General features: G+C 37.8%; 1 protein-coding gene across 2 annotated transcripts in view; it reads left to right on the top strand.

Moving 5' to 3' along the window:
* LOC140945150 (ephrin type-A receptor 4-like) overlaps positions 1-12,545 on the top strand; it is a 29,890-nt gene continuing 17,345 nt past the window's right edge. For both annotated transcript variants that reach the window (XM_073394219.1, XM_073394213.1), the window contains exons 1-5: positions 1-175; positions 2,198-2,274; positions 6,053-6,713; positions 8,716-8,859; positions 9,792-10,133. In XM_073394219.1, the coding sequence (XP_073250320.1) occupies positions 67-175; positions 2,198-2,274; positions 6,053-6,713; positions 8,716-8,859; positions 9,792-10,133 (1,333 nt within the window). In that variant the 5' untranslated portion in view covers positions 1-66. The remainder of the gene's footprint in view (positions 176-2,197; positions 2,275-6,052; positions 6,714-8,715; positions 8,860-9,791; positions 10,134-12,545) is intronic.

The raw sequence follows: 12,545 nt of genomic DNA, 5'->3' as shown, positions 1-12,545 counted from the left end.
TTGTCGTCCATTGACAACCGTACGAAGATCAAGCGAAGGAAGTGAAATCATACTTCAGCAATATTTATGTTTCGCAAGAAGAGTTTTGGACCTTTGCTCACAACCATGAACGGTTATTTGTGGACGTTTATCCTATGGATAACTACGGCCGTGTATCAAGCGAATGGCGAAACTGGTAAGGACGCTTTTTGTCTTCTGTCACGACGAAGTTTTTCTACGTTGATTCGTGAATCCTGGTTAAGTCTTACTAGTTCTGTAATCGGATTACCAGTTGAATTGCTTGGTTTTCTGACTGCTTAGTACGGTTTTGATTTATTTTAAAATGACCGATGAAAAATTGTGAGTTGAAACAACAGTGTATGAGTAATGTTGCTTGATGTGCATGTTTCTTTCAACTTGTTGAAAGCTGCCATAGAAGACTGGCACCCGCTGCGTGATTAGAGATTTACAGTATCCGCGCTCACATCTCTCAAAAGAGAATGAAAGACCACCAATAGCTAGGTAGTTTCGAACCACTAAACTGCTTAAGATATAATTATTTCGTTTTCTCAATTCCACTTCGCGAAGAAAATATAGCCTCCCATCTAAACATTTTTTAAGAACATCACGGAATTTCAAAATATCCGGTTAAGATGATAAGCACGAAAGGGAAAGTTCTACAGAGATTATTGGACCGTGGTATTATACAATTAGGGCTAAAATAAGAAATAAAATGGGAAATCCGTTTTCATAGATGGAAAGGTTTGAATGGATAAAATCTCTCAATAATGTACGAAATTGACAAGGTAAGAGGGCTTCCAAAATTAGTTTGCGTATATATTGGAGGAATTTTGCTCACACTCTAGGAAAGTATCAGTTTCTTCTTCAGTTTCTTGTCTTTTTTTCGAGTACTATGTCCAAGCATGGGATTCGCATGTGATAGAAATCTGAAGGAAAGACTATTAGATCTATTATTTGTAGTCACAGAGATACATACGTAGTTAAGAACCATCTATAACAGCTGGTTCCTGAACTACAAGGTTCATAATGTAATTTTGTGCTGCCACGCGATCAGAATATGCGAATGCTAGGGTAACCCTCTTGCTAGGGGTAAGCCTAGCACCAGGGTTACCCTCCCTCCTTGTAAACAGGACCTAAAACTAAAATGATTACAAAGAGTTAGTCACAGGATTTGGGCCAATCAGAAACAGAGAAATTTTTTGAATGGATAACATTAACAGGGAACTTCTGAAGTAAAATGGTCCCTAATATACTGTACACGTACAGTGTAAGGCCCAGTTCATAGATCATGCTTCTTTGCTGAGCTGAATTTATTGCCAGTAATTTTTGAATTAACATTGACAAAAATATGACATGTCAGATAAACTCTGACCCAACATCTGACTTGAAGCTGTGCTGTGATCTGTGGAGAACCTTACCCTGGGTGCCATAGGCTTTTCGTACGTGGTTTTTGGTTTCAGTCAAGTCTTAAAAAGTGACCTGTGCAAAAAGCCTCTGGACCGCCATCCCTTTGATAGTGCTGGGCCAGTTACAAGTTCCCAACTTATACCAAAACATCCAGAATGTGGATGTTTCGCTAATTTGGTTCCTTGGAGATGTTGAGTGTTTCAAATGTTCTGATGGGATTGTAATCACAAATAGGCGTGTGATCGAGACTCAGGTGTTTTGAAGGTGAAAAAGATCAAATCCAAACAATCCAAGCATGCGTTGTGTACGTTTTCGCTTTTTGGACGAGAATTGGAAATATCAGATGCCTGTATGAATGGAAGATTTAGAAGAGGCAATAGCCAAAGTCATTGTAACATTATTTTGATGGTGAGGAGGAAATAACTGCGGAACTAAGAGAGATCGTTGTAAATAATGTTCAAAGGAAAGACATATTAGCGGCTAGATTATGCTCTGGAGGGTTCTATGTTTTGACTGAGCAAATGTGCATTATTTTTGCCGCTTGTTTTATACTGAGAGGTCGTAACATGCATATTGATTTTCTGCAGTTTGTTTCTGGTCAGCATGATTTGCCCTCTGATGCGATAGCATTTTCTTTGATCTCTTTTGAAATGTAGACTTCTTGTTTGAATGTGAAGGCCTTTGATTGTGACATGTTGTGTACATGTACAAATATTAATTTATATTTAATATTTGAAAAAAACAATATTGTAAAAAATAATTATATAAAATTTCCATTTTATTTTGTCAGAAATTGTACTGAAACAACCCATTGATGGTGTACTTTGGTCGTGGCATACTACAAGGATGAGTAATGGTGGTGCAGGGGTAAGCAATACCCAATTTGTGACTAACTTCAGTTTCGTTATAATAAATTTAGAAATGTATTTTAAAACAAAATTCAAATATATTAAAGAAACTGGACATTTCGATAGCTAACTAGGTATGGATGAGTTTTATTTTAGTTTGAAATGGTTGCTTAAGACAAGAATATCAGTACAAAAAATATTGATGTTTTTTTAAAAGCATTGTGGGGAAAGGGGAGGGGCTGTAATGTTTTCAATAGCCAAATATTGTCTGTGGGTCAATAGTAAGGTCAACAGTCAGTAATAGACTTACAGTGTAAATGTATGTGAAATTTATCACCAGCTTTCGGCGCAACCGCTGACTGTTAGCCAACAGGCTGGCTGGCAGTTGGCAGCATGTTGGTAATGCGTCGGCAATGTGTCAGTAAAACTAATATTGGTGTGCATTGTCTTATATAGTACTTAATATATATGTTGTAGTTAAATTTTTATTTCAGGTAATTTTTGTTTTTCTTTTGTTTTTGGGCATAGTAATGTATGCTCATGAAGTTGAAACAAAGGAGAAATAAAAATTACCTGAGATGAAAAATTAACTACAACATATACATTACTTTGCAAAGCAAAAAAAGGAAGACTCTATAGTATGAATCTGACCAACCCAAAACAAGCCTTCCGATAGGGTGCAATGAAAAATCAGAAATTATGCAGCATTTTCAGCTGGACAGATTGTGCGTTAAGATAGGGCTATTATGTGATAAATTATGTGATTTTTTCAGGGCTAATTTACATTGTTTTGCCAGGTTTCAAAGGAGAATAACCACTTAACTGTTGTTTAACAGGCAATTTGAATGTAAAGGTTAAGGAATAATAAAACATCTACATGTATTTTAAAACAAAATTATTAAATCTGTCCAATTACCGGGTATCTTGATCCAGAAAAGAAAACAATCAGAGAGAAAGAATAAGGACACTTGTTTAACCCATTCGCTCCTAGAGATTTTGCCGAAAAACGCGTTTTGAAGCTAGTCGAGTGGTTTTCTGGTCACTGTCGTGCTATAAAGAGCTAAAACTTACCACAAACTGGTTTACAGGTCGAACACTTCGCGGTCTTCTGATCCAGATGCAAAATATCAGCTTGCGAAGTTCGGGCATGCGCAGAAAGCAAAATTTCGACATAGTTTTTGGGTTTAAAAGTGACACAGCAGTCTTGACTTTTACTTTTCGCTTTCTCTCCTCCCTTCTTTTTTTGCTTTTCTTGCCTCAATTTTTTTTTTCTCTTGCTAGGCATTTAGTAGGCTTGATTTTGGTGGGAAGAGTTTTTAGGAAAGCTTTTAGGATCTTAGGATTAGGCGAAAGGAAAGGTAGGTGGGTAATGGGACAAGATTTTCATGGAGATTTTCAGGTCAATGTCACGTGGTTTTTTGCTTGTTTCTCCGGTGTCCTTGACTGAATTGTGCTCATTCTGGTATGGTTTGAAAGATCTCTTCACTCTGCACAAGTTAGTGAAGAAAGTTGTCCTTGACCGTTAAAACTGATGACGTCACAATGGGTAGAAAGGACCTGGATCCGCACGGGCGGTTACGGGCGGTTCAGGGGCGAATGGGTTAATCAAAAAACCTAAAAATGGCCTTTTACCAACTTTTTCACCTGATTTGACATGAAATAGACAGATTTGGTTGTTTTATGCTGAAAAGTGGATTTTTTTCAAAAAGCTTGGTCCTTTGCTTAACCCATTCGCTCCTAGAGATTTTGCCGAAAAACGCGTTTTGAAGCTAGTCGAGTGGTTTTCTGGTCACTGTCGTGCTATAAAGAGCTAAAACTTACCACAAACTGGTTTACAGGTCGAACACTTCGCGGTCTTCTGATCCAGATGCAAAATATCAGCTTGCGAAGTTCGGGCATGCGCAGAAAGCAAAATTTCGACATAGTTTTTGGGTTTAAAAGTGACACAGCAGTCTTGACTTTTACTTTTCGCTTTCTCTCCTCCCTTCTTTTTTTGCTTTTCTTGCCTCAATTTTTTTTTTCTCTTGCTAGGCATTTAGTAGGCTTGATTTTGGTGGGAAGAGTTTTTAGGAAAGCTTTTAGGATCTTAGGATTAGGCGAAAGGAAAGGTAGGTGGGTAATGGGACAAGATTTTCATGGAGATTTTCAGGTCAATGTCACGTGGTTTTTTGCTTGTTTCTCCGGTGTCCTTGACTGAATTGTGCTCATTCTGGTATGGTTTGAAAGATCTCTTCACTCTGCACAAGTTAGTGAAGAAAGTTGTCCTTGACCGTTAAAACTGATGACGTCACAATGGGTAGAAAGGACCTGGATCCGCACGGGCGGTTACGGGCGGTTCAGGGGCGAATGGGTTAATATTACATGACACTGTTACACCGCTGACCACACTGCTTGTCTCAGAAATCAAAATGGCTGCCCAGATACCTCGATCGAAGGTTTCAGATGTCTTGCAAGGCTTTCTTTAGTGGTAAATCACCTTAAATAACATTAAGATTGGGAAAATGTTTCATTTAAGTTAGAATTCATTGTTTACTTTACTTGAATTTAGCGTTTTTTTTAACAAATTCTGTGATTTTCCTCAAATTGTGCAATAAGATGTGATTTGAGGTCAATTGTGCAAAATTGCACCATCACGTAAGATCAGATGGCCTGCAAAAGTTGATTAATGCTTGGAAGAAAAATGCGAAATTATTATTATTATTATTATTATTATTTTTGTCTCTATTATCGCAGTCTTTGCTGGTGTTCTTTTTGTGCATCAGCCGGGCGTAAACCATGCACCTAGAGCGTCAGTCACTCAAGTCAATCATTCTGTTCATACACTGAGCTATTATTATTATTATCATTATTATTATTATTTTTGTTACGGTCCACCATATTGTAAACTAGATATTATATTTTACAATGGAGGTTCCAGTCCTATCACATCACATACAGTAATGGTACTAAAACAAGACTTTCAGAGCATGATCAAGAAGCAAGTCAGAAATTTGTTTAAAGGACATCAGTTTTTGCAAAGGGGAAAACCATCTGTTACATTTACATAATGTAATATAATCTGTATTATTGGTCTTCAACTTTTGCCACCATAAGCTCATAATAAAGGCATCAGAACAAGACTCGTAGAGCATGGTCAAGAAGCGAGAGATTTATTTCAATGGCATCAGTTTTTTAAAGTAAAAGTTGAGGGAAAACCATGCATTAATATTATCTAAATTCTTATTGGTCATTGACTTTTGTAAACTTGATGGCTATGGGGGTGTCTGTAAATAAAGCATCAAGTGCTGGTCACGTGTATCAAGTAGCATCAAGCACAAGTGTGTGGAGGCAGCATGGCTGAGCAGTTAGGTTGTTGGACTTGTAATCCAAAGGCCCCTAGTTCAAGTCCCACCCTGACCACTAGCTGGATTTGTTGTCGGTAGTAATGAGTTGAGATCCTTGGTAATGCCAAAAAAATAGCCAACTGATTTGCCTCCTACTACAGACTGTAGTTGGGATTCTTTAATATAACTTTGTTATGACCCATTTTCAAGCTGGGAATAAATACTTTGTTTTATAATCCCTGAGAAGCCCCATAGTAGTAGTGGTTAATTGAGTACAGGACTGGTGTATTTTGATTTCTTACTTTCTTGTAACTATAACAAACTGCTAGGTTGTTCTTGCAATTTGCCTTGTGTATACATGTACTTATGAATCATGGTGAGAATATGTTGATAGTTCAGGAGAGTCTGGTGTACTCCTTATAGTACATGTTATTTGAGTTTTGAATTGATGTGTTATGTTTCTATTTTCTTTAGTGGAATTTAGCACCAAGCCAGAGGGCATATTCAGTCTGCGACATTACAATTAAAAGCCAACCAACTAACTGGCTAAGATCAGATTTCATTGATGTCAAGGATGCTAAAATGCTGAATGTTGAACTGAAGTACAATCTTCTTGGATGTCCAACATCTAAAAGTTCTGTCTGCAATCACGAGTTAAGCATTTATGTTCTTCATGTAGAAAAAGAATTAGTTGGAGTTGATTTAAACCCTCTCACGGCTAAAGAAACATACCAAAAGGTAGAAACAATTGTGCCAAAAGTCCTGCCTCCACCTAAAGAATTAAAGGAGTATGATTATGATAGTAAAATCATAACCGAAAAGGGAGGTGTGTATCTTGCGTTCTTAGACCGAGGAGCCTGTGTGTCATTATCACGTGTTATTGTGAGCTACAATTATTGCTCTGAGATTGGCAGTGTTTTGGTGAGATTTTCAAGGACAGCTGCTCCTGTGAATGACTCCTATCTAGAGGAACAAACAGGGCGTTGTACTGATGTGAACTCGATTAACAAAGTGAAACTGTCAGGAGTGTGCCTTAGTAGTGGAGAATGGAATATCACTGATGGAATCAAATGCCTCTGTAAACCTGGCTATCAGCTTGTTAATGGATCTGACGAAAATGTCCTGGAATGCAGTGGTAAGAATTGTATTTTGCTTTTACTAATTAAATAGTAGTCAAAGATTATGGTGCTCAGTCTTTAAGGGCCCTAGGCACCTAGTGAGGTTGCATATTAACAATAGTCAAAAATTTCCTGATCAGGCTTTGATCTATGAAATACATGTTCAGAAAGAAAGAGATTAACCTACAGAGTATTTAAGAAGGAAAATGATTTTTTCTTATAGCCATGTAGTTTTTCCATTTGAACTTAGTTCAATACTTTGTCAAGTTTGTTGTTTGACCCAGCAGTCAGTCTGCTCAGCCTACTTCTAGTGTTTGGATTGGCCTGTGTTGCAGCCGGCCTGCGAACTCAACTAAACCATTTATATAGTCCGTTTGTGAATTAGTGCACAAAAGCTGGTTCTAATATCCTGAAGAGTTGCAAGGACATATGTGAGTGTTTCTGATAGGCAGTTTCTTATGGGTTTCATGATTGGCCTAATTCTTATGTGTGTGTGTGATTGTTGGGCACAGTGACTTGTTAAAATCACAGAAGGGAGTTGGCAAGGATCGTTTACTGTAAACAACGAAAAAGGTTTTGGAACTTTAAAACCTCCTTCTGAACAATGCTTGGAGAGATTCTTCAAGGCCAGAATTTGCTTGTAAATTTGCTGACTGGTTTTCCAGCATCTTCCAATCTCTGCAGAAGCACCACAACATATTCTGCAATCTAGCCGACAGTTCTAATGTCAAAACAAATCAGGAAATCAAGATAATCAAGGCCAAAATTTTTTTTTTTTTTTTTTTTACTGTAGGTCCAGGCATTTCAGAGGAAATCAAAGTTATTTATTTAACAACAAAAAAGCTGAAGGCTTAATCATAGGTTATTTTATCATCTCATGGTTAACAGCATCTGTGATCAAATCTTGTCAGAAAACATCTGCAGAAACATAAACCACAGGAACTAATTACAGATCAGCTTTATAACCTCTAAATGTGAGACTCAAAGTGGCATTCTCAATTGTAGATTACAAAAATATACTCCATGAACTGCATGAACTACGCAAAAAGAGAGCAAGAAAAACCTCTGGTGTTCAAGCTGACTTTAAGGTCACATTTCACACTATCATGAGCTCAGTCTCAGTCTTGTCATGAGCTATTAATTGTGTTTGGCCTGTCAACACTTAATTCAAATTGGACTAAATCACAAACTGTGTAAGAAACTAGCCAATCAAAAATGGCAACATATGTCTTAATTTGCGACTCTGCAGGGTGCGAACATGGTATTGTGCACTAATTCGCAGACACTCTATTGGTGGTTTGCACTGTCACACTATCAAAAACTAAAATCAAAATAGTGGAATGTCTGAAGCCAAGAATTTCAGATATTATAGAATATTGATAAATTAACAACCTGGCCCAAGTCTCGCATCTGTGCAGTTTCCCGCTGCTGAGTTGTTTTTCAAAATAGAAAATTTATTTTCAAAAACAGAAATTTATACATGCAGGGGTCACTATGGGGACGCCATATTCGTGCTCATCTGAGGAGCACAAACAATACATGTAAAGCGGCCAGAAATAATGCAAACATCTGGTTTCAGTATCGCCACAGATTTGATCAGTTGTTCATTGCGAGCAAGCAGATTATTCCCCTAAAGACATTTACAGTGTACTAATACTTTCACCATTCAAAGAGCATAATATCATGCAATAAAATTATTTTTTAGCATAATGTGACGGCCTTCTCAGTCACCATATTAGCATCATGTGGAGTAAACTTGGAAAATTAGAATGAGCTACATGTACATATTGTCAAAATGGAAAATGCTATCACATTGAAAACTTGCACAGAAGTTTATTACTAAGAGATCTTTTGCTACATGTAGATGGAGATAAAACTTTAAAAGTTCTTGCGATTTTGGAGTTTGGATTGTCGTGACATCACTTGAAAACCAAGAATACTGAAGGTGCGGAACATCTGCGATGCAAACAGTGTTTGGATGGTCTTAACTTAAAATGCTCTTATTAATCCTACACGTAGAGTGTCTGAAGGGCTTTTACAAGAGTGTGGCAAACAATAGTAAATGCGACAAGTGTCCTGCAACCTCAGCATCCAATACTGGAAGAACAGGTTGCTTATGCAATGATGGATTCTACAAGAAATCTGAGTTAGCTCCTTGTAAAGGTAAATACATGTACTATACCTAAGACATATGCAGGGTTCAGTTTATCTTTGGTTCAATAATTAATTTTAATAGCCCATGGACAATATCACCCACTGAATTGATGGGTTATTAACCCTACATCTTCAGAATATTATGGTAAGCGCCAGCTGGTTACGAATAAGCTGGGGGATTGGAGCCAATCAGAAATGGCATAATATTTTGAGTGAATGATTTTTATTTAATTGATGTAAAACTCATTTACTTTCTCACTGCATCAAGACCAATGCATGTGATGCATCAGGACCAAAAAAATTCAAGAGCTTTCCTGATATGATATGTTTTGTATAATTACTTTTCTAAAGACTCAGGGCTTCCCTGGACACTATACCCTTTCAGTTGAATGGGCCACTTTATAGAAATAAACTGTTCATGTAGTGCTTTACTTGACATTTGATATTACTTTACTAGTACCATAATAATATAATGATAGTAGATGTACTCACAGTCCAGGTCACAACAGGGTGAACATGTGGATGGTTAAATGTTAAAAGCAATTTGCAACTTCAAAGAAAACACAAATCCTACTGCCTTGTATGACTAGAGGTAATCATTGGTTACGGATCCACTTTCGCCACTTATGGAAACGAAATTGAGTCAAAAGGAGTCCAGTTTCCCTGCCAAGATGCCCCTGCTAAAATAAGTGGGGGCGGCTAATCAACAGTTGCCCCCGATACCTCGAAAATCTGTGGCTTTGTACCACAGGAACACCAAGATTAGGATGCCTTCTGAAGAACACAAATATTGCCTAATATTAAAACAAACTTTACAAACATAATTAATTGTTTACGCCCATTTTGTCAGTTCAAATCACATCTGTGTAGTTTGCCTAGCTCTGGCCTGCACTGTAATTGCACTGCTTAATCAATCTCAATGAATTTTCACCTTTACCCAGCTTTACCAGCGGCACCACTCTATGCAAATGCTACTTTGGTTAAGGCAACGTATGTTGTGATTAAGTGGAAACGCTCAACTGATGACAGTGGTGGGAAGTTAAGATATGCTGTAGACTGTTTCAAATGCGAGTCCAGTAATTACAAGGATTGTAAAGAGCCATGTGGAGCAAGGGTACAGTATATGCCAAGCCAAGACAACATCACAAGTGTTACTGTGACAATAAATGGCTTGCCTCCTGACAGCTTTCTCAAGTTTCGAGTTTACTCTGTCAGTGAGTTGAATGAAGAGGAAAAAGATAGAGACAAATGGAAATATGTTATGGTATCAGTGAAAACTAAAGGTAAGAAATTATTATTATAATAATATTGTTAAGGTGTTTTGATACAGTTTTTTGGAGACCATACTGATGTCTTTCAATCGCCTTAAAAGTGATTTTTTCCTTGTCCGATCACTGCAAACTTTTCACTTGTGATTGACTATGAATTGAAGTCTGTCAGTGTCCGTCAAGTCATGCAGTTTTTAGTAAAATTATTGATATCACTATGACAATGTTCAATAAAAATTAATCCGAATTTTGCATAATCTAGACCTGCTACTGAAAATCCGACACCATGAACTTAAAGTGTGGTGTTTAGCAAATACCCTCTGAGAGAAGTAAAAAATTCTGTACCTTCAATAGCCATGTTAAGAGCGGATGTCAGTAAATATCGACCAGAGGTCTACAAAAGTGAAAATTCTCAAAAAAATTCACAAAGTAGCACTAGGTAAGCTATTAACATAAATGTAATTTTTACTTCGATCCGATAATTATTTTCCACTTACGGGGGGTTATTGATTTCGCGGCTCTCTGACCGGGTTTTCCAGGCCCAAGACCATGTGTCACAAAAAAAATCGTTTTATAATTCAAATCCATTGTAATGCGGACAAAAAATAACTTATTCAGAAGAGTACATAATTGCACACATTTTAAGTGGTGATTTACTCAGTTTGAACGAAAATGTAATATTTTGGAGATTTTTCATTATTTTCAATATTTTGAACGTTTTGGTTCAATGAAAAAATGGCAAATTTCAAAGCCCAAAATTGTCGATTGGTACCTCAATTTCAATAACGAGTCTTATACCACGTTAAAGAGCATTATCTGTTCTTTTAAAATCTGCTTTCAAAACTATGGGCAACTGAAAGGAAAATTTTTGAGGCCAAAAAATACAAGTAGTACTTTTCTGAAATTTGAGCTTTCCAGACTTGGCGGGCCGATGCTAAAAACTCAGAAAAGTGCAATAAGAAATCCGTTTGAGCAACAGTGGTTTAACGTTATCAGCTATCAGAAACCAACACGTGTTTTTGAGCGATCTGATAAAATTTAAAGCCGTTTTCCAACAAGAAAAGCAGAGTTTAGCCATCTTCTGCAACCAAACGCACTTGAAAGTCACGTAAGGTTGTCAAAGGGCAAAGCACAATAATAAACTTCAAAAAGCATGACGTTACTGCATCCAGGAATTAGACTTAAGCGGACAGAAAAATGCCTACGAGTGTATGTTTCATACCTTAGCATGGGTTTCCTAGATACTGGAAATAAAAAAACATCAAGGACAACATTGGCAAGAGCATCTTCGGCTGCTCCCAAACGACGGAGATTGTGTTACTTTTCACAGATTGACTGCTTACCACCGGTTTTTGGGGCTCGCATTTCAACGGAACGCTTGCCTTGTGTGGCGTGCGGCACGGATCTGAACTCTTCTTCACAAGACATCCACCAACAACACGAGCTTTTTTTTGGGTATTTGTCGTTTTTTCTACGAAAAGTGCGGGTAAGCAGATTCACGCGAAAACCATTTGGCTTAAAAAATGTGTTTAAAACCCCACCCTGGATTTGAAGCAAAAAGTATTTCCTCGAAATAAGCTAAAAAATACCCTATTCATGTGGTGAAAAAATGGATGATTATGGAAGGATTATCAAATTCTTTCCTAACCTGAGGGATTTCCCAATTTCCCGTGATGTAGGATTAGGGGTATGAAAAAAGCCCATAGCCTGCTCCTGTCGTTGTTAATTTCCTCAAGATCAAAAAGTTCAGTAAGAACCGAAAAAAACAGCTTAAAGGAGGTGTACAAACCTTGAACTAGCCAGGGAAAAGGGGCTTCTGATTGAGCTAAACTGTCATTAATGCACAGTGCAATTAGTTAGACCGGTTACTGTCCCCCGCACATCCAACTACAGGAACAAGTCCAGTCATTTGGGCAACCTTGTCCCCAGGGCTTTTCCCTTAAAAAATGGGTGGGAAGCCCCACCCATTTTTTAAGGGAAAAGCCCTGGGGATAGGGGGCGGGGCAAATCGAAAATAACTTCTCTTTTTTTTTTGTAAAGTACGTCATTTCTTGCACGGTTGACAAGGTGACGGCGGACTCCGTAGCTGTGGAAAGGTCCTTTTGAAACATGTCCCAGCAACATGCAGGGCATCACGAAATTGACGTCAACACCTTGAATCAACTCCATGAACAGGGAGAGGCAATAAGTCCCATCTTAACAGATGCTTGATGTCTAGACGTGAATAGTCTGTCCACAGTCATTTTTAATTTTGTATTTTGGGACCATTTGACAGCGCACTAGTGAACCGGAGCGCAGTAACGAGCCCTAACCCCATCCCATTGCCCTTGCGGTCAATAAATCGTTGCGTTTTTCATTTTTTTTATGCGCGTTCGAGAATCTCCAAAGGGAATATAGAGGGTCTTTATGCAGTTTCAGTTTATTTTA

Source organism: Porites lutea, chromosome 1 (genome assembly GCF_958299795.1).
Source record: "Porites lutea chromosome 1, jaPorLute2.1, whole genome shotgun sequence".
NCBI classification, from domain to species: domain Eukaryota; kingdom Metazoa; phylum Cnidaria; class Anthozoa; order Scleractinia; family Poritidae; genus Porites; species Porites lutea.
This window is presented reverse-complemented; position numbering and strand designations above follow the sequence as displayed.